The 21,061-nt window shown below is 40.8% G+C and overlaps 1 protein-coding gene across 1 annotated transcript in view; it reads left to right on the forward strand.

Moving 5' to 3' along the window:
* Window positions 1-8,763, forward strand: part of A2ML1 (alpha-2-macroglobulin like 1) — a 43,731-nt gene extending 34,968 nt beyond the window's left edge. The window contains exons 30-36 of the mRNA XM_060112843.1: window positions 1,619-1,834; window positions 2,217-2,344; window positions 2,528-2,618; window positions 2,922-2,990; window positions 7,585-7,687; window positions 8,121-8,162; window positions 8,685-8,763. Of these exons, the coding sequence (XP_059968826.1) occupies window positions 1,619-1,834; window positions 2,217-2,344; window positions 2,528-2,618; window positions 2,922-2,990; window positions 7,585-7,687; window positions 8,121-8,161 (648 nt within the window). The 3' untranslated portion in view covers window position 8,162; window positions 8,685-8,763. The remainder of the gene's footprint in view (window positions 1-1,618; window positions 1,835-2,216; window positions 2,345-2,527; window positions 2,619-2,921; window positions 2,991-7,584; window positions 7,688-8,120; window positions 8,163-8,684) is intronic.
* Window positions 8,764-21,061: the final 12,298 nt, after the last annotated feature.

Consider the following 21,061-nt stretch of genomic DNA (forward strand, 5'->3'; position numbering starts at 1 on the left):
TTTGATGATGACAAAGAGAATAGCCATTAATTCATTTGTTCTGTAAATAGTATTAAATCCCTACTCTTTCCACGTCACTGATGATACAGAGGTAAACAAGAAAACACATTTTTTGTTCTCATAGTGATTATAGTATGACTTGTTGAAATTAGGGCCAGTTTCACTGAGGATGTAACGTGTAAAGTAGACCTGGAAGAATGAACAGATTTTAATAGATGGAGTGTCTGGTGTAGATGTTAAGAGATGATGTTAAGACCTTGCATATGGTAATGACTTAATTGGAATTTTAAAAAGTTATATGGTACTATGTTTCCTTATTTCAGGGAAATTCTTGGCCAAAGATCAGGAAGGATTTCCTTCTCCTTGCTGAGCCCTAAATAATTATATAATTTTAGAAAGCAGAGGATGGAATGTTTAGAATTCTCAGTGACAGATATATGCCAGAGTTGCTTTTCAATAAAATCCTTGGCTATTACAAGAAGTCACATATCATCCACTTTGGTTTTTAGGTGATGGTGAGGTCCCATTCCTTGAATTGTCTCCACATGTCCAAGGAATAAAGCCTTCCTGGGCTCCAGGTCACAGAGCACAGACAAAAAGTTGTTTGTAGAGGGCCAAGCTGCACAGATATAACTTGTTCACAGCTTCCCCTGGGTTGATACCTGTCTTCCTATCTTTATATGACAGTGTGATGTCTAAATATGACTGTTCTTTTTTGTTTGGGATAGGGAGAAGTGGGGTTCCTTTATTCTGCAGTAGATATTTGACAAAGTTTTGAGCATACAGAAATTCTTATAACACAGAGTGAGATATGACAATTTTGCAGAATATCTCATTCTTTTTTTCTTTCCTCCAGTTGTAATTTATATAAATCATGTTTTCAGAAAGGAAAGGCTCACACTTTTTACGTGATGCCATGCTCTTTTAGAAACAGTTTATCTGTCTTTTTCCCAGATGAAGAAAAGATTGTCACATGTCATAATAGCTAAGAAGCTTTGTCCTTCAAGGAGGGGTTTTCCAAGGATCCCCTGATACCCTGTGCCACAGCAGATCATTATGCAATTAAATAACTTTGAAGAGCATGCAATGTTTAGGGTTATCAAGTGACTGCTGTTTCTTCCCCAAATAAGGAAATTGTAAAATATATATTGAGCAGTGATCCACTCACTTCTTTATTTTTTTAGTTTTTTTTACCAATTAAAAAAATTGGAGTATAGTTGCTTTACAATGTTGCATTAGTTTCTGCTGTACAGCAAAGTGAATCAGTTATACGTATAGATATGTATACTCTTTTTTGGACTTCCTTCGATCCACTTACTTCTAACAATAGCCCGTTCTGAAGCTAGGTTTCATTGCTGAATATAAATATATGAAATTAGCCTAATGACCCATGAATGTTCAAGAATGACTTGATGGTGATTTTCTATGCAGGTAAGATATTATGATTTCTATGTCAGCTTCCCCAGCATTGGTGAATGTGGTTCTTAGATACTTAGAGGAGGTATCATCCAAGCTAGCGAACAACAATCAGGTGTGTAGGTTACAGGGTTGTTGGAGGTTAGTTCCAATGGTCCACAAAACAGTAAGCATATGCCTGATGCCTGACTGTTTTCCTCAGGATACTGTAGTTGCTCTCCAAGCTCTTGCCAAGTATGCCACTATTGTCTATGCGCCGTCTGAGGAAGTCAACCTGGCTATAAAATCTGCTCAGAATTTCCAGCACACTTTCAACGTTCAAGCTGCCAACCGGTTGGTGCTTCAGCAGAAGAGTCTGCCCGATTTCCCCGGGGTGTACACCTTGGAGACTTCAGGCAAGGGCTGTGTCTATGTGCAGGTAAGCAGGGCTCCAGGAGGACTAGTGTGCGTTGGGAAGGAGAGTCTGAGGACATCTCTGCCTCTAGTAGAACTTTCTCTCATCTACCTTATTTGCAAGGAAAGTCGTTCGAACCGTACCCTCTTTTTATTTTTTATTTCTTTTTTATTGGAGTAAAGTTGCTTTACAATGTTGTGTTACTTTCTGCTGTACAGCAAAGTGAATCAGCCACATGTACACATCTATCCCCTCTTCCTTGGATTTCCTTCCCATTTAGGTCATCACAGAGCACTGAGTAGTGTTTCCTGTGCTGTACAGTCAGTTCTCATTAGTTATCTATCAAACAGAACAAGCTTTAAAATCCTTCCCAACTCTGATCTGGTTATCTGTTTCTTCCAACTAGGTGGTGCTGAGATATAATATTCCCCTTCCTCAAAGTGTGGATGCCTTTAGTCTTAGTGTGGACATAACAAAAGCTCGGTGTGAGCCAAGTATTTCACCTCGATCCTTGGCTCTGACCATCCGTACCAGGTGAGGACAGCGGAGGTGCGGTGGGGGGCACCTAGACCGTGGAAGCTGAGCTGGAGAGAGTGAGAGAGAGAGAGAGAGTGAGAGCGAGTGTGTGTGTGTGTGTGTGTGTGTGTGTGGCAGATGCACAGTGTGCCGAGAGGGAAGATAATGGACTCACACAGGTTTTCTTCTTTCTGCCCTCAGTTATGTGGGGAGTCGCAGCTCTTCCAATATGGTTATTTTGGAAGTAAAGATGCTTTCCGGGTTCAGTCCAGTGGAAGGCACCAATCAGTTAGTAAGTTGCTTCTGTTTTCTATCTCTGAAGGGGGCTTATTATTATAGCTTTTAATTATCATTAAAAAGCTGGTGAAATGGGCATCATGGTTTATACATACAACTCATGATTTTATTATCTAAATGGGCTACAAAGGTGCACCGGATATATGATGTGGAACCTGTTATAGTCTTGGTTCCTTTTTCTTACCTTTTCCACAGTATATATTGTTTCTGCAACCATGGCAGAGTTTTGGAAGATTACTCTAGGGGATAGGGAAGGCTCTGGCTCTCAGTCTCCTTTTTTTTCTCCTTTCTTATTCAGCTTCTCCAGCAACCACTGGTGAAGAAGGTTGAATCTGGACCTGACACAGTCACCATCTACTTGGAAAAGGTAGGGATCAGGAACCGAACCAAAGAGCTTGATCACTTAGGTGTCTTTTCAGCTTCCCTTCTAATGTACATGTCCTACTGTCACATACACGAGGACGATGAACCTGGGAGACGGAGTTCACAACCACAAGATGAACTCCACTGGCGTACTGTAAAATACCCCTTTGCATCTCCAGGACAGCACTATCTAACAGATACAGAATGGGAGCCATCTGTGTTATTTAAAAATTTCTAGTAGCCACATTTAAAAAATTAAAGAGAAACAGATAAAATTAATTTAATTATATATTTTATTCAATTCTATATACCCAAAATGTTTTTTTATTTCACCATGCAATTAATATACAAAAGTGTGAATGAGGTCTGTACATTTTTTTTTTCTTACTACATCTTTGAAATCCAGTACGTGTTTTACACTGACAGCACATCTCACTTCTGACTGGCTACATTTCAAGTGCTTAATACCCACATGCAACATGACAGCTCTGGAGAATAACAGAGTGGTTAGTAGCTGAGGCTCTGATGCCAGAGTGCTTGGGTTAAAATCCTGTTTCTGACATTGGCTGCAATTGTTGAATGATTGTTTCCTCATCTGTAGAATGAGGGTGGGTAGTGGTAAAAATAGTTACCTATCTCACAGAGTGGTTGAAAGAATTAAGTGATTTAAGACATGAAAAAATATTTGGAATTGTACCTGGTATGGAGTAAACCCTCAATAAACATTAGCAATTATTATGATTATTTTATAATGTAATGTTAATGTTAATTAATTTTCATTAGACATTGTATGTAACTTTTCATTTCAACCAAATAAGGAGTTCTCAAGGACTAGCAGTATTCTAAAAACTGTTACGATGCTTATTTCATCATACTCTATTTAGCACAAGGAAGAAAGGTGGCATTATTATATAACTGACAGACAAGACTATCTCCAATTAAAATTTACTGTTGTTAGTAATGTTTTCTGCTCCCACACCAACTAATTCATCTAACTGTGGTTTATCTGCCAGGGGGTGGTTCTTTAGGGTAAGTCCTGTATAGTTTCTTTGGAGACAACTCTGGCTAGTGTATCGGGAAAAACCCTGAAATCATGATATTGTAGTTGTTTAAACATTTTGCAAAGTTTATGATGCTTTCATACACACCTTCTTTGAGTCTCACACGGCACCCCTCCTTCTATGTAAGGAGGCTGAGGCTGAATTGATAGAGTGAGTGTGCTTGTCAAGTCATCCTGTTTGTCAGTGTTCAAGCTGGGAGTAGCACCTGGGGATTCTCATTTCCATGACGCCATTCCTGAGACTGCAGTGGCAGGCCGGTCACTGTATCCAGCCAGCTTTGTCAGCTTCTAATCTGAGACATCAAGTCGAATGGTCTAAAAGCCAATCGTCATGATTATATCTGTGACTATTTCCTTTTCCTATGTATCTTCTCCCCTTTTCTCTTGATCAGCATCACCAGAGGACAATCTGATTCACATTTAACAAGTTATTCTTGGTTTTATTCCTCTTCTCTGTTGTTTTTTGTTATTTGCTTGCTTGGTTTGGGGGGTCTGTTTCATTAATTTCTTCATTATTTCTTTTCTTTATTTTGGGCTGAAGGGAAGAGGAAAGGACATTTTTTGTTATTCTTTGTCTAACTTCTTAAGTTGAATGCCGATTTGTTTATTTTTAGTCTTTCTTGTTTTCTGATGAATATGAACTATAAATTTCCCTCTAAGTATACTCTGTCTTTGTCCCACAATTTTTGACAAGCATTGTTTTTTTTTTTTTTTTTTTTTTTTTTTTTTTTTTTTTGCGGTATGCGGGCCTCTCACTGTTGTGGCCTCCCCCGTTGCGGAGCACAGGCTCCGGACGCGCAGGCTCCGGACGCGCAGGCTCAGCGGCCATGGCTCACGGGCCCAGCCGCTCCGCGGCATATGGGATCCTCCCAGACCGGGGCACGAACCCGTATCCCCTGCATCGGCAGGCGGACTCTCAACCACTTGCGCCACCAGGGAGGCCCGACAAGCATTGTTTTTATTACCATTTAGTTCTATATCTTAATTTTTGGGGAAATTCATGGGATATTTAAAGCCATCTTTTTGTTACTAATTTCTAATTTTATTGCATTATGGTCTGAGATCATGATAGTGAGCCTCTGAAATGCATAGAAGTTTCTTTTGTGACCTAATATATGATCTTTTTTGGAAATATTCATTGTGTGCTCCAAAAGAATGTCCATTCCCTTTCTTTTGGGTATGGATTTGATCTAGATCTAAAAGTCCAAGACGATTATTTCTGTTGTTCATGTCTTTGTTATCTCTGCTTATTTTTCTGCTCAATCTATCAGTTTTGGAAAAGGGCTTGTTAGAATTTCTAATTACAATTATTGATTTGTCCTTTACCCATTTATCTATGCAATTCTGTCAGTTGTTTCTTGATATATTTTTCAACTATATAATTAGGTATGTATATGTTATAAACATATATTTTTCAGTTTTCCTTTTATTAGTATACACTGTGCTTCTTTTACACTAATTATATGTGTGTGTGTGTGTATATATATATATATATATATATATATATATTTCTCTACTTTAGATTTCTACGTACACATGCACTTTTTTTTTTTTTTTTTTTTTTTGCCTTAGATTCTATTTGGTCAGATATTAAGGCTGCTATCCCAGCTTTCTTTTGGTTTATATTAGTCATTTACTTTAAATCTTTATGGTAACTAAATGTTCAACGAGAACAGTGGTTCTGAAGATTTTTTTCCAGGACCCCTCTCTACTTGTAAATGACCTCAAAGAGCTTGTGGTGATGTGGGTTACATCTATTGACATTTAACTTATTAGAAATTAAAACTGAGAAAAATATTAAAATATTTATTGTCATTTAAAAACAACAAAAATAAACTCACTACATTTTAATATAACATTTTATGAAAAATGTATTTCCCAAAACAAACAAAATAAGAATAGCAGATTGTTTTATGTTTTTGCTTTAATATTTAGCTTAATCAAAGAGAGTGAAATTCTCCCGTCTGCTTCTGCATTCAATCTGTTGCAATATCACACATCAGGTAGCCCCCTTACACTAGTATAGTGAAAGAGAATGAGAGTGAAAAAGGCAAATAATGTCTTAGTATTATTCCAAAAAGAATTCTGATCTCACAGGCTGCCAGATACAGTCTTAAGGATCCCTGAGAGTTCCTGGACCATGCTTTTAGAAGCACTATATCTAAAGAAATCTCTTTGGAAGTATCTTCCAATTAGGTGTTTCTAACTTCCTATCTTAATTTACAACATAGGGACTTCCCTGGCAGTCCAGTGGTTAGGACTCCACTGCTCCACTGCAGGAGTCACAGGTTTGATGCCTGGTTGGGAAACTAAGATCCTGCAAGCCACGCTGTGCAGCAAAAATAAAAAAGTAAATAAATACATAAATTTACAACATAAATCTTATTTTCTTTTTATATTAGATTAATTTATGCAATTGTTTTGAACTCTCCATTTATTCACTTATTCAACAAATACTTATTGAGCCACCAATATATGCCAGATACTCTTCGACGTGATAGAGATGCAGCAGTAAAAACAGTAGACATGACCCCTGCCTTCATGTGTTTGATATTCTAATGGAGAGACAAGCAATATGCAAATTTTAAAAGTACACGTATATGTGCACACACACACACACACACACATATTCAGGAATAATTTTAGTAGTAATCAGTACTATGCAGGAGTGTGGTGGGGGTAGGCCAGGATGTGATTGTTTTAAAGTAACGTGGTCAGGGGACTTCCCTGACGGCCCAGTGGTTAAGACTCTGCCTTCCAATGCAGGGGGTGCGGGTTCCATCCCTGGTCGGGGGAGCTAAGATCCAACATGCCATGGCCAAAAAACCAAAACAGAAATAAACCCAGAAGCAATATTGTAACAAATTCAATAAAGACTTTAAAACTGGTCCATGTCAAAAAAATCTTAAAAACATAAATAGATAAAGTAAGGTGGTCAGGAAAGGCCTCTCTGAGGAGACGTCATTTGATCAGAGACCTTAATGAAGAGAGAAAGGCGATCGGGAACATACAGGTGTTGGAGTGAAGTGGAAGCCTCCATTCCTTTGGCCACTTCACTTAATTTAGTGGAGGAGCCACGGGTTAGAGTAGACCAGGAACAGACCCATTTTACAGAAGGGCCAGGAAGCGGTAAGATGCTAAGAAGAAAAAGCCAGGGGCTTCCCTGGTGGCGCGGTGGTTGAGGGTTTGCCTGCCGATGAAGGGGACGTGGGTTCGTGCCCCGGTGCAGGAAGATCCCACATGCCACGGAGTGGCTCGGCCCGTGAGCCATGGCCGCTGAGCCTGTGCATCTGGAGCCTGTGCTCTGCAACGGGAGAGACCACAGCAGTGAGAGGCCCGCATACCGCAAAAAAAAAAAAAAAAGAAAGAAAAAGCCAGGAAGACAGCAGGAGGCAATATTAGGAGGAGTGGCATAGAGCGGAGGTAGAAGGGCTTCAGGAAATCTGTGTGAAGACAGCAAGAGTCTTTTAACCTCCACCTGACAGAGATGGTATTTTCACTTTTGTTTTAATGTGATGTTTGTCTGTCTTCCCCACAGCTTATTAAGGAGACTCAGATCTATACCTTCACCATCAGCCAAAGCCTGTTGGTCACCAACCTCAAACCAGCAACCATCAAAGTCTATGACTACTACCTACCAGGTGATGGCCAAGATTTATCTGCATCTTGCAACATACTTCTACTTCATTCTTCATGATATCTTTCTTAATTTTACAGATACTCCTTTCCAAGCCAAGTGCACATAATTATATTATCTGATCTCCTAAAGCATTTTAATTCAATTATATGCCACTTAAAAAAGTCTTCTGCACTAGACATATTTTATACAACGTGGTCCATAGACTGAAAGAACGATGTTCTCTAAAGACTAACTATTCTTAATATTTTTGCTGCAATGACTAATTTACTACAAGTGTGCAAATATTAGTCACTGGAAACTTGCTGTAATTCTGAATGTGCTCATAACCTGTAGAAATCTTTTGAAGAGGGTTAAAGCAGTAACTTTTATGTAGTATTTTCTCTCTGAATGTATTAGGCCTACAATATAATAATATATGTCATTTAATTTTACAGATGAACAGGCAACAATTCAATATTCTGATCCCTGTGAATGAGGTAAGCCCAGAAGAAAGAAGGCTGGGCTTTTGGGTTAGGGTGGCAGTATTCAGAAGTTAAGGAGACGTTCTTCTGAGTTAAGGGTATTATCTTTTGGAAGCTTATTTTTGATAAAGTGGCCTTTCCTTTTTTGTCCTGACCTCTTTTATTAAAAAAAACTGAGGTATAGTTGTTGTACAATATGTCCTAAACTCTTGAAGAGAGAATAATCATCTCCATAGTTCACATCAGAAAAAGTTAATAGTGGCATTTGTGTGAGGAGTTCTATGTGATTTTTAAAAACAGTATTTTCTTTTTTTGGATGAAAATTTTCCTAATTATTACATTATATATCTTTTTATATAAAAATACTAAGACAAAAGTAAAGATTACCTGATTCTACTTCCCTGAGATAATACTCTAATAATCCCATCATGTGTTTTGTGAGATTTTTTTTTTTTTCTAGTCAGGAAAAAACTCCTCTATAATTGTGAAGACTTTCTGTGTATCATAATTTCTTCTGTCTTTGTTTTTTCCCTCCAGGGTAGAAGATGGAAAGAGACTAAATGAATTCTCCACGACATTACTGGACAGCATTCTTCAGTCTCTTAAAGCAGAACCCGTTCGATCAAACAATTTGGTTTCCCTTGTTAAAAAACAAAATGCAGGACTTCCCTGGCAGTCCAGTGGTTAAGACTCCACACTTCCACTGCAGGGGGTTTGTGTTCAATCCCTGGTCATGGAAATAAGATCCCACATGCTACGTGGTGTGGCCAAAAAATTAAAAAAAAAAAAAAAAAGCAACCAAATAAAATTGAAGATTGAATGGCCTCTATTAGGTGATTTATGAATTGAGCAGCATTTCGTCTAGCAACCAGAAGGGTGCTCCAAGGGGTTGTACAAAATTGAAGATTTTTATATAAAGAAGGGTAGGGCAAAGGAGCTATTAGCAAAAGAAAAGAAAGAATTTTTTTTAGGCCACGACATCTTTTTGGGGGGACTGAGGGGGAGGGAATGGCAAGGGTTTTACGGCATAGATTGCCTCTTCTTCCTCTGGGGGATGGAGAAGGCCCACGTGGCAGATGACCTTGTTGGTGCTGACTGGAAAACTCCAGACTAGTTGATTAGGATTACATTCCTGGGGAAGGTGGAAATGGCAGTTAGGTCAGGTATTAAATCTAGGTTTGGTATCAGGGGCTTTAGCACAGGTGACACCATTTTGGGCCTGTGGTTTTTCTCTTTAACACTCTGATTGACTAGTGAGTGGGTAACAGATGAGTAGGCCTGAACCTCAGCTACTTTCTATGACTTCACAGATGCACAGGTGCCGGAATAAAGGGCTGGGAAGGATGGGCTAGGAATCATCACACAAAGGAGGAATTATATGGGAAAGCTCCTTGGGGTAGGGTCATTGGTTTAACCATTCTGTTGAGCCATTTAGGAGACTCTCCAGAGAGGAGATGGTGTAGAGGGTGTTCCAGGGAAGATAAAAATGTCTTCCTGGAGGTTAAATCTAAGGGAAGATGTAATTTAGGTCTTTGGGAATAGACTAAAAAGATTTTTTTCTTTTCTTTGAAAAGAAAATCTGTGTGCTCGACTCTGTGCATATTTCTGTGGTTACCAAAGGTTCTGTTTAAAGATATGGTTATTCTTTAACAAAAACTCACGACTTGGCTTCTTCCTTAAACCTTTTGACCCAGACTTCGCAAAGAATCGAGTCAAGTATTCAGAGAGAGGTCCAAAGAGAATCCTAATTAAGGGGCTGTGTTCAGCCAGTCTGTCACTGCAGGGCAAGCAGTGATTGATAACAAGAAAAGTGGCTGGCCACAATTCCCTATCATCTCTACTTTTCTCCGGCCTGATCCCCCCAGCCTTTTCCCACTTGGGGTACCTATCATGGTGTAAACTCTTCCTTGGGGCAATGTTTTTGTTTTGGAAACAAGTTTGGAGGCAATGGGGTGGGGGTTGGGGAGCGAATAGTGATATTTAAACAGAGACGATTCTCTAGGTAATTACACCCTTTTACCTTGGATGTCCAAACACTGATCTTGTTCCTCTTAGATCAGAAACTCTGACCAAAAGAGTCAGGGAAAAGTAAGTCCATGATGTAGATATTTCCCTAAACCCAAGGCCACACTTGCATAAACTATTTGTTCCTTACCTCCTCCACCCTAGACTTTGCCCTGCTCCTCTTAGGAGTTCCCAAAGTGAGAGAAGATGGGGAACATACCCAAAGGAGGTCATCCCTAAGCCTGCCTTACCCTTCGGTATGATGGGAAGAGAACAGAGAACTCTAGAGAAAAGAGAGCAGTCATGAATGCTCCTCCCACACAGTGAAAGCCCCACCCCTCTGTACTTTTGGGTCTGTAGCTCCTGCCAAAACTTCCCATTTTTTTTGCAATGGAAGGAGGTGGTGGTCCTCAAGATTTAAGAAGTTATATCTGGCCAAAAAAACATCAGATGATTACAAAAACTATTCTTGTGTCTTTGGGGTTGAAAGAATATCTTATGATTTAATATTATCAACTACACTGAAAAAAAGAATGTTCATGAGAAAATTTACATTCTTCAACTTACTGAAATATAAACGTTTGTGCATATTTGAGAAGCAAGGTGATTTTAAGGTTTAAGTAGTGTTTAGCATTAAAGTGACAGTGTTCTAATATTTATAGTTAAGTATTCAATACAGGCATTTATTATATGCCAGGTACTTTGCCAGGCCTGGGAATACAGAGATAAATAAAGTAAGGTTTCTGGGACTTCCCTGGTGGCACAGTGGTTAAGAATCTGCCTGCCAATGCAGGGGACATGGGTTCGAGCCCTGGTCCCGGAAGATCCCACGTGCCGTGGAGCAGCTAAACCTGCGAGCCACAACTACTGAGCCCGTGTGCCACAACTACTGAAGCCCGCGCGCCTAGAGCCCGTGCTCCGCAACAAGAGAAGCCACCGCAATGAGAAGCCCGCGCACCACAACGAAGAGTAGCCCCCACTCACCTCAACTAGAGAAAGCCTGCGCGCAACAACGAAGACCCAATGCAGCCAAAAATAAATAAATAAAATAAATAAATTTATTTTTTTAAAAAAGTAAGGTTTCTATCTTCAAGGAGCTCACAGACTATTGGAGTGAGAAAAAAAACCCAAATCAACAGTCATGATATAGTGAGACAAAAAAATAATGATAGAAAAATGTACATAAAGCTATGGGAGTACCTAGGAGAGGCACCTTCCCAGACTGAGGCGGCGGGGTGATCAGAAAAGGCTTCTCCATGTTGGTCCCTGAGCTGGATGAGTGGCAACCAGAAAACAAGGGAGCAAGTTTGGGCAGAGTGAGCTATGTGCGAAAGGCCAAGCGGTAGAAGAAGGCTGGTATTTCCCCAGAGTAGTTCAATGTACTCCTGGATGATGATGATGATGATGTGTGTGTGTGTGTGTGTGTGTGTCTGTGTGTCTGTGTGTGTCTGTGCGTAAGTAGAGAGAAGTTAGGTCACGAATTGCTTTTTAGAAAGATTATTCTAGGGACTTCCCTGGTGGTCCCGTGGTTAAGATTCTGCACTCTCAATGCGGGGGGCCCAGGCTTGATCCCTGGTCAGGGAACTAGATTCCGCATGCTGCAATTAAACGATCCCGTGTGCTGCAACTAAGACCCAGCGCAACCAAATAAATAAATATATTTTTAAAAAAAAAGATCATTCTAGCAACAGAGTGAAGAATGGAGTAGAGAAGAGTAAAGCTGAAGTCCTCGAAAGCTGAAGTCCTGAAGTGCAGGAGGCACTGCAACAGTCCAAGTAAGAGCTGGTGGACTGGCAGTGGGGGTTAAGAGGAGGGGGCATGTTCAGAATTACTCACTGAGGAGACAGCCTCAGGAAGACACAGTGATATCAAAGACAAAACGCACCAGACAATTATGCAGATGGTTTTATTCAGGCTGTTGCAATAGAGAACATGTTCATTAATGAAGAGCATCTCATGGAAAGGAAAAGGGCTCTGAGGTTTTACAGAGGTAGGAAAACTTAAGGAGTCATGACTGGATCTTACTGGAGTCATGAGCAAGGGCAGACATGAGTCTTTTCATGGAATATATAAGAGCAGTGCGATCCTTTACAGTTAGCTGTTTTCCCTGACACAAAAGGTATGGGGGCTTGGAAAACAAAAGGATGGTGGGATTTCCTAACCAGCCTGTCTTCCAGGAGGGCAGGGCTCAGATAAAGCTCACTCCTGTCAATGACTGATTGGATGTAAAACAAGAGAGTCAGGGAAGAGTCTGGGAAACTGTCAGGATTCTAGACTGTGGGCTGTAGACTGTAAGAGAGGAAAATCTTTTCCCCTACCTACGTAGATTCAGTGACTGGGGCCTGAGAATTAAGTTGGCAAAAGACAGATTAACAGGAGAAAAGGCTTATCTCCTGTGCACATCACTGCTTCACAGGAAAAAAGGGAAAACCCAAAGAAGCAGTCAAGCCTAATTTGAGAGAAATGGCAAAACAAAGGAGGAGGGCTTTGGGCTTCTAGGGGTTGTCAATTGTGGGAAGGTAAATATATGGGCAAAAGGAATAGGAGATGAGGGTTATTTTAAGATTTGTTTAGGCAGATACAAGTCATTGCCACTTTCTATCTCCTGTGATATGTTGTTTTCCTCCTGGTGTGGGAGAGGGGAGGAGAGGCAGCTCTGAATGGGAAATTTATGCCCTGCTTTTAGGCAGAAAGGGGGAGGGCAGAGAGTTCCTCCTGAATCTGCAGCTTCTTAATGGCCTTCAGCTCAAAACAATCCTTATGCCAAAGTGGCATATTTGGGGGTGGCATGTTCTGCATCTCGTCAACTATGTGGGTGGTTCCATCCATTCAGGCAGAGATATAGAAGGACGGAAAATTGTGTGTTCAGTTTCATACATTGACTTCGAGGATTTGTGAGGCCCGTGGGATATAAAGGCTCAAGTCAATAGCTGAAGAAAAAGACCGGATTAGCCAGGGAACTGAAAAGAGAAGGGGAGAGAAGGAAAGGGAGTGTCAACATTTAACCCACAGAGGAAGGGAAAAGAATTCAGAACCCAGGATTCGCCAACATTTCTTCTCTTAACAATAATTAATTGAGGGGACTTCCCTGGTGGCACAGTCGTTAAGAATCCGCCCGCCAATGCAGGGGACGTGGGTTCGAGCCCTGGTCCCGGGAAGATCCCACATGCCGCAGAGCAACTAAACCCGTGCACCACAACTACTGAGCCTGTATTCTAGAGCCCACGTACCTAGAGTCCGTGCTCCACAGCAAGAGAAGCCACCGCAATGAGAAGCCCGCGCATCGCAACGAAGAGTAGCCCCCGCTCGGCACAAGAGAAAGCCCGCGCGGAGCAACAAAGACCCAACGCAGCCAAAAATAAATAAATTTATTTAAAAAAACAATAGTTAATTGAGGGGCTTCCTTGGTGGCACAGTGGTTAAGAATCCCCCTGCCAATGCAGGGGACACGGGTTTGAGCCCTGGTCCAGGAAGATCCCACATGTTACAGAGCAACTAAGCCCGTGCGCCACAACTACTGAGCCTGAGCTCTAGAGCCTGTGAGCCACAACTACTGAAGCCCACGTGCCTAGAGCCTGTGTTGCTCAACAAGAGGAGCCACCACAATGAGAAATTATAAGCCCACACACCACAAGGAAGAGTAGCCCTGGCTCGCTGCAACTAGACAAAGCCCGCGTGCAGCAACGAAGACCCAACACAGCCAAAAATAAATATAAATTTTAAAAATTAAAAAAAAAAGTTAATTGAGATGGCTTTCCCTTCTCCCTTAAGTCCCATTCTTCATCATGGATTTAGTGGGAAACAGGATTGAGGGAGGGAAGCAGTATCAGGAAAGAGCCCTACCTAATAAACAAAATATACAAGAGGCGAATTTAGAGCACACAGAACTTTTCATCCCTCTTCCTGAAGCCCTGACTCAAATTTGTATCACATCATCCAGACTGTTGGAAAAAACCCTGTTCCTGCTCCCCCATCTCGGAACATTCCTCCACCACTAAGTGTATTATTACATATTGTATATTCTCTGTACACATGGCTGTCCCTGTTCATTCAACTAACACGTCTGAGTGTCTAATTGTTTCAGGTGATGTGCTTCCAGAAATATCTATTTAAAATCCTAATCTGACTATGTCTTTCCCTCACTTAAAATCCTTTAGGGACTCCTAGGAATAAAGTTCTACTTCATTTTTGTGGCACAGGAGACTTTCCCTTTCTGCCCCTCTAGCTCCAATTTTGGCCTTCCAACTTAATACTTCCTTCTTCAGGAATACCAGACAACTTTTAGTTCCCTAACTACGCTCTCTGATAATTTTGATATGTGCTTTTTATCCCGCTGTTGGAAAGCCTTTCTATCTCTTCTGCCTGGAGAACTTCCACTAGTCCTGCAGGTTGTGGCCTTCAAGTTGTGTTTTCTATTCTAATCAGTAAATCGCCCCTAAGGAATCTCTGTTCCTATAGCGCTTGTACCTTCCACATCTTCTTTATTCATTCATCCACCGATGGATAGCAAAATTAGGTTGCTTCCGTATCTTGGTTATTTTAAATAATGCTGCAATGAACATAGGGATGCGTATATCTTTTCTAGTTAACCATTATTCTACTTTCTGTCTCCATAGATTTTCTTATTCTGAACTTTCATATGAATGTAATCACATAATATGTGGACTTTTGTGACTGGCTTTTTTCACTTAGCATAATGTTTTCAAGGTTCATCCAAGTCATAACATCTGTACCGTACCAGGCATCAAGAAGTGGAAATAGTATTTACAAGCGCAGTGGAATTGGATGGCTTTTGATGAGGAGCAACGATGTTTTGGAGAGAGATAATTGCATGTTAAGCGTGATTAATAAGCAATTAAATGCCAAGTATGAAGTCAGAAGGCCTCTTGGCAAGATATAAAAATTTTCAGCCCAAGGGCAGGAAAATCTGAATATGGGCTTTGTCATAAGAGGAAGGTTGAACAGCTCCACAGATGGTTGAACTCTCAGCCATTGCAGGTCTGGTATGCCAAGGTCAAAGCACTGTTTGGGAAGGACTGGGACCCTGAGACATTGGGATGGAGATATCACAATTGATGCCCTCAAAAATTTTCAATTTCTAGATGCCCCTGAATTCTCAGGGCCTGAAAATTTCCATCTCCTCTCTGTTAAATGCTATCATTTCTCCCTTGCTTAAAGAGGAGACAGAGGCGTCTACCTTTTGAGACAGCACGTGGTCCTCTCAGCCTGTGTCCCTTATTTCTCTCCTGCCCAATAACTAGGGTTAAGTCACATAACAGTCTGACTGGGGAAGTGCTGGGCCTGCTAATGGAAGAACAAGATTATACCCAGAAGAAGCTGTAGGATCTTAAACCAGCAGAAGCCAGGAGAGTGCACATGAGATAAATTCTGAGGTGCTGAATCAAGGGATCTAGAACATAGGTCGAATAAAGGAGAGTCTATCAATATGGGGGTACTTTCTGACGATACAGGATTTTATACCCAGGTAAGGATATCAGGAGATGGTACAAAAAATACCACCACGATGGCGGTGGAGGACAGTGATGCCCACAGTAAGAGGAGCAGAAATGACAGAACTGCCATGGTAGATAGTTGAAGAAGGGATCAGCTAGTTCAGAGAAGTGGTCCATGGGGAGATACGGAGCACCTTTTGTTTACCAAAGTGCTAGGAGTGCTTTGTTGAGTGAGGCACCCGAATCATGGAGGAGCTAAGTGGTGGCTGCAGTTGCAGGCATGGGCTGAAGATTGGAGGTGCCGTTCAAAACTGGATCCTCTGACGGCACTCAGAACGATAAGTTCCTGAAAGGATAGAAGCCAGGTGTTGGCGTGTCACACTCAGAAGCAAGGTGAGTACATTTGTCATAAAGAACAGCCAGTCAGGGACTTCCCTGGTGGTCTAGTGGTTAAGACTCCGCGCTCCCCATGCAGGAGGCTGGGGTTTCATCCCTGGTCAGGGAACTAGATCTTGCATGCTGCACCTAAGAGTTCACATGCCGCAACGAAGGAGCCCACTTGCCGCAACTAAGACCCGGCACAACCAAATAAATAAATATTAAAAAAATAAATAGATAAATATTTGTTTAATAAACTCAACTGACACAATCAAGGTCATTCAGCTGTGGAGGTCACCCAACTTTCCTCCACTGCATCTTAAAATTTTGTCTATGGCCTTCTTTTTCCCAAAACCCAACTGAGGAGCCACCTCTTCTGGGGTATCCTTGAGCTTTAGCACTACAAGTATTCCCTTAGGCTACCCTAGCACTTCAGCCACACCTTTGGCATTGCTCATGTCTCTCGTACTTTTGTGTTTGTCTTCATGATGTTTCCTACTAGACTATAAACCCTTCAGGACAGGAACCATGTCAGATTTATTTATCTTTGACCCCTCAGTGCCTGACAAGTTTCTTCCACATAGTACGTGCTCAAGAATATTTACTTAATAAATGAACTGTGTACCACATATTAACCAAGGTCAGATATGAACAACCAGCACTGGGAACTCTTGTGTTTTTTAGATGAGAGGTACCAAAATATATGTTCTACAGTAACTATGATATAAATAATAGGAAATGGCCATTAAACACCAACCTAATCTCTCTGGATTTTATCCAGTTTTCCACTCTACCACTTCACACTTAAATCTGAAGTGGTTATTTGAGGTGTCCATTCAGATAGTCATGATTTAAGAAGACTTTCCATTAAGGAGAAAATGAATAGAAGGGAAAATAAGTTGAGGTGGGAGGGAAATGAGAAAATAGGGAAGGAAAATGAAGCCCCCCCACCCCCCACCACCCCCGCAAGAAGCTATGGGACTACTCTAATGTGTATTCAAGGTAGAAGCATGTGACTTAGACTATAAGAGCCTTAGGCAGTTAGTGCAATAAATCACAGATAAGAATAATGTCAGTCTATGTGTGTAACAGTACTGCCTTCTATCAAGAAACAGCCACGGGGTTTCCCTGGTGGCGCAGTGGTTGGGAGTCCGCCTGCCGATGCAGGGGACACGGGTTCGTGCCCCGGTCTGGGAAGATCCCATATGCCGCGGAGCGGCTGGGCCCGTGAGCCATGGCCACTGAGCCTGCGCGTCCGGAGCCCGTGCTCCGCAATGGGAGAGGCCACAACAGTGAGAGGCCTGCGTAAAAGAAACAGCCATGGTTGGTCTATCTTCATCTATTCTGCTACTTTGATACTTCTTTGTCCTCTCTTAAGTTCCCTGATGGAATAGGTGAGAAAGGAAAAGTAGGTAGGATAAAGGAAATACAAGAAAAAAGAGAAGTACAAAAAAAAAAAAAAAAAAAGAGGGATGAAAAGCATAAAGGATAAATAAGAAAATACATTAAAGAATGGAAAAAAAGACATTAGGGAGAGGAGAATTTTCATCAAGATGTTCTCTTTCCTTCTCTACCCCAGACCCCTTTCTTGGTAATGTTGAAGGATTACTCGATTTCATGAACTTCCTCTCCTCAATAATACTGAAGAGCTCCTTCTCAGTTCCACTGAACTACCACTGTGTAAGCCAATACTTTTCTTTTTTTTTCTTTTTTTTTTTTTTGCGGTACGCGGGCCTCACTGCTGTGGCCTCTCCCACTGCGCCACCAGGGAAGCCCTTTTTTAAAAGTTTTTATTGGAGTATAGTTGTTTTACAATGCTGTGTTGGTTTCTACTGTACAGCAAAGTGAATCAGCTATACGTATATATATACCCCCTCTTTTTTGGATTTCCTTCTCATTTAGGTCACCACAGAGCATTGAGTAGAGTTCCCTGTGCTATACAGTAGGTTCTCATTAGTTATCTATTTTATACATAGTAGTGTATACATGTCAGTCCCAATCTCCCAATTCATGCCCTTAACCACAGACTTAATATATATACCTGACTTTGTTTCCTAACTATTAAGTTGCTTGAAATGAATGAATCTTCTTGTTCATCTTAGTACATCCATAATGCCTAGTAAAATACCTTGAACAGAGTAAAATAATTAAATCACAGGAAATATTTACTAATTCTCTAAAGGGTGTTATTTGTGCAAAGAATTATAGATTCAGGTATATGGATTCAGGTTTTATAAGTGCTGCATCTGAAAGTTATTAACATATGCCACTACAGGGAATTCCCTGGTGGTTCAGTGGTTAGGACTCAGTGCTTTCACCGTTGTGGTCCAGTTTCAATCCCTGGTCAGGGAACTAAGATCCCTCAAGCCGCATGGCGTGGCCAAAAAAAAAAAAAAGAATATGTCACTACAAAATATGCCACTTTGATATAAGGATTGTTTCCAGCTGAAGGCAATTGAGAAACCACAGATGTAAGAAAAGCTCTCCACACTCGCCTTATCTGTCTAAAATCAGGGCATAAATGTCCCTTTGTGAAGGCATCCCACTTCCTCTCCCATACCAGGAAGAAGAGAACAACTCTCAATCACTAGAGACAATAAGAGAAAGATGGTATCAAGATGGGTCTACACAAACATATCTTATTAAAGTAACCCTTATTGGGAATTCCCTGGCGGTCCAGTGGTTAGGACTCTGCACTTTCACTGCAGAGGGCCCGGGTTCAATCCCTGGTTGGAGAACTAAGATCTCGCAAGCCTCGTGGCAGGGCCAAACCAATAAATAAATAAAGTAACCCTTATTTTCCATTGGTTTCCTCAATATATTTACCTTCTTACAATTTACCGCCCCTAGAAGCCCAAACCTTTTTTTCTTTGTCTTATTTCTCTACAAATCTATTGTCCTTTGTTAAAATGGTATATAAGCTACCAGACCTAACTGCTTTTTGGGATTTTTCAGTTCTTTTCTGTGAGCCCTTCCGGTCATGTGCATATGAAACAAACATTTTCTCCTGTTAATCTGTCTTTGTCAGCCTAATTTACAGGTTCCAGTTACAGAACTTAAGAGGGTAGAGGGAAGTTTTTTCTCCCCTACATATTCAAAATTAAGAAATCAGACTACCTATATGACACTCAGACAGTAAAATAATCACCCTTAGCAGGACCACCAAGCCATTAGGCTACAGAAGCCATACCCTGCCTAGGATCAATGTTGTTGCTTTCTCTACTTGGGTCATCATTACACATTGTTCTCAGTACAAAAATGAGACATACTGACCATTCATGTGATATTACAGTTAGTGGCTTCAAAAATCTAAACTTCTCTTCATCCATATGTCAACTTTGAACTTATTGGGCAAATGGTTGAATCTGTTGTAAAGTATTTATTTTTATGTAGTATTTAGAATTACTAAAGCTGAGCATACCCAGATAGCTCCTGGAAGCAATACTCTCAAATTTCCCGCTACTGCTAATGATGCCAGAATCCATTTGGGCTTGCCTTTTCATTTAGCAATTTTGGTTTATGTGCAGGTTTATGGGCAGAAAACTCATTCATGGTCAAATAATATACTTCTAACCCTAACCAGCATCTTGTAAATGTATCATGTTGGTTCAAGAAAAACAAAAGGCTCAGCATAAATTTATTACTATAAACAAAACTATCAAGGAGGGACTTCCCTGGTGGTCCAGTGGCTAAGACTCCGAGCTCCTAATGCAGGGGGCCCAGCTTCGATCCCTGGTCAAGGAACTAGATCCCACATGCCACAGTGAAGATCAGGAGCAGCCAAATAAATAAATAAATATTGGGGGAAAAAAAAACTATCAAGGAATTCCCCAGAGGTCCAGTGGTTAGGACTCCGTGGTTCCACGGCCAGGGGCCCAGGTTCGATCCCTGGTCGGGGAGCTAAGATCTCACAAGCTGCGTGATGTGGCCAAAAAAAAAAAAAAAACCTATCAAAAGTGTGTATTCTAAAAAAAAAAAAAAAAGTGTGTATTCTATTGACAACACATCATCTTTTTGTGGGAGGTATAGCTTAACTTTAGTTAACAAGTGTCCACAGGAGACATGTTTTCTGTGTGTGTGTGGAGGTGAGTGGATTGGTGGGAGTGTGCATGGAGGGTTAGAAAGGCAGAGAGAAAGAGAAAAAAGTTAAAAAGATAGAAAAAGACAACTATAAAATTACAAGGCTTAGATAAGAAGTCATCTAAAACTGAGGTTTTTAAATCGTTTTTCTACTATACCATGAATGAGATGACATTTTCACCTGCCATCCTTGCCCTGACTCATCTCTATAAGGAGATCCAGGATTATCTCTAATTCTGGCTTCCAGCATTAATTTACCCACTTAACAAAATATAAGAGTACAACATCTATGAACAGCAATTTTGCAATAGTTACTGAAATATAAAACGTGCACATATTTTGACCTAACAATTACACTTTAAGGAATTCATTTTACAGTTATGCTTGCATCTATGTGTATTGATACATGTTTAAGAATATTGTGGCTGTAAAATATTACAAATAACAAAAATGTTTATCAATGTATCTATATTATATAACAAAGATGCCTATTCAACATAGTTACACAAGGGAATACTATGCAATTGTTAAAGACGAATATGGCAGCTCTACGCAGCCTCTTATAGAATAACCTCTAAGGTCTATTCTTAGGCCCCAATCCTTGGAGGTACCTTTGTTTTCTTTCTTTTTCTCGCATCCCACATCCATTACGTCAGTAAATCCTATTGGCCCTAGCTTCAGAATATATCCAGTACCTGACCACTTCTCACCTCTTTCACTGTTATCACTCCACTCTACTGCAGATGCTTCCTGACTGGTCCCCATCCCTGTCTCTCATGCCTGTTCTTATCACGGCAGCCAGAGCCATCCTGTTAAAAACTGTATATCAGATCCTATTACTCCTCTACTCAAATCCTCCCAACATTTCTCAGCCAGAGTAAAAGCTGATGTCAGGTTTTACAATCATTATTTGCTTCCTCCCTCCCTCCTCCAGTCCTCCCCTGGCACTCCCACACTTCTTTACACCTCTGACCTCACTCCCTCTCCTCTCTTCCTGTC

This window comes from Mesoplodon densirostris, chromosome 11, assembly GCF_025265405.1.
Source record: "Mesoplodon densirostris isolate mMesDen1 chromosome 11, mMesDen1 primary haplotype, whole genome shotgun sequence".
NCBI lineage: Eukaryota > Metazoa > Chordata > Mammalia > Artiodactyla > Ziphiidae > Mesoplodon > Mesoplodon densirostris.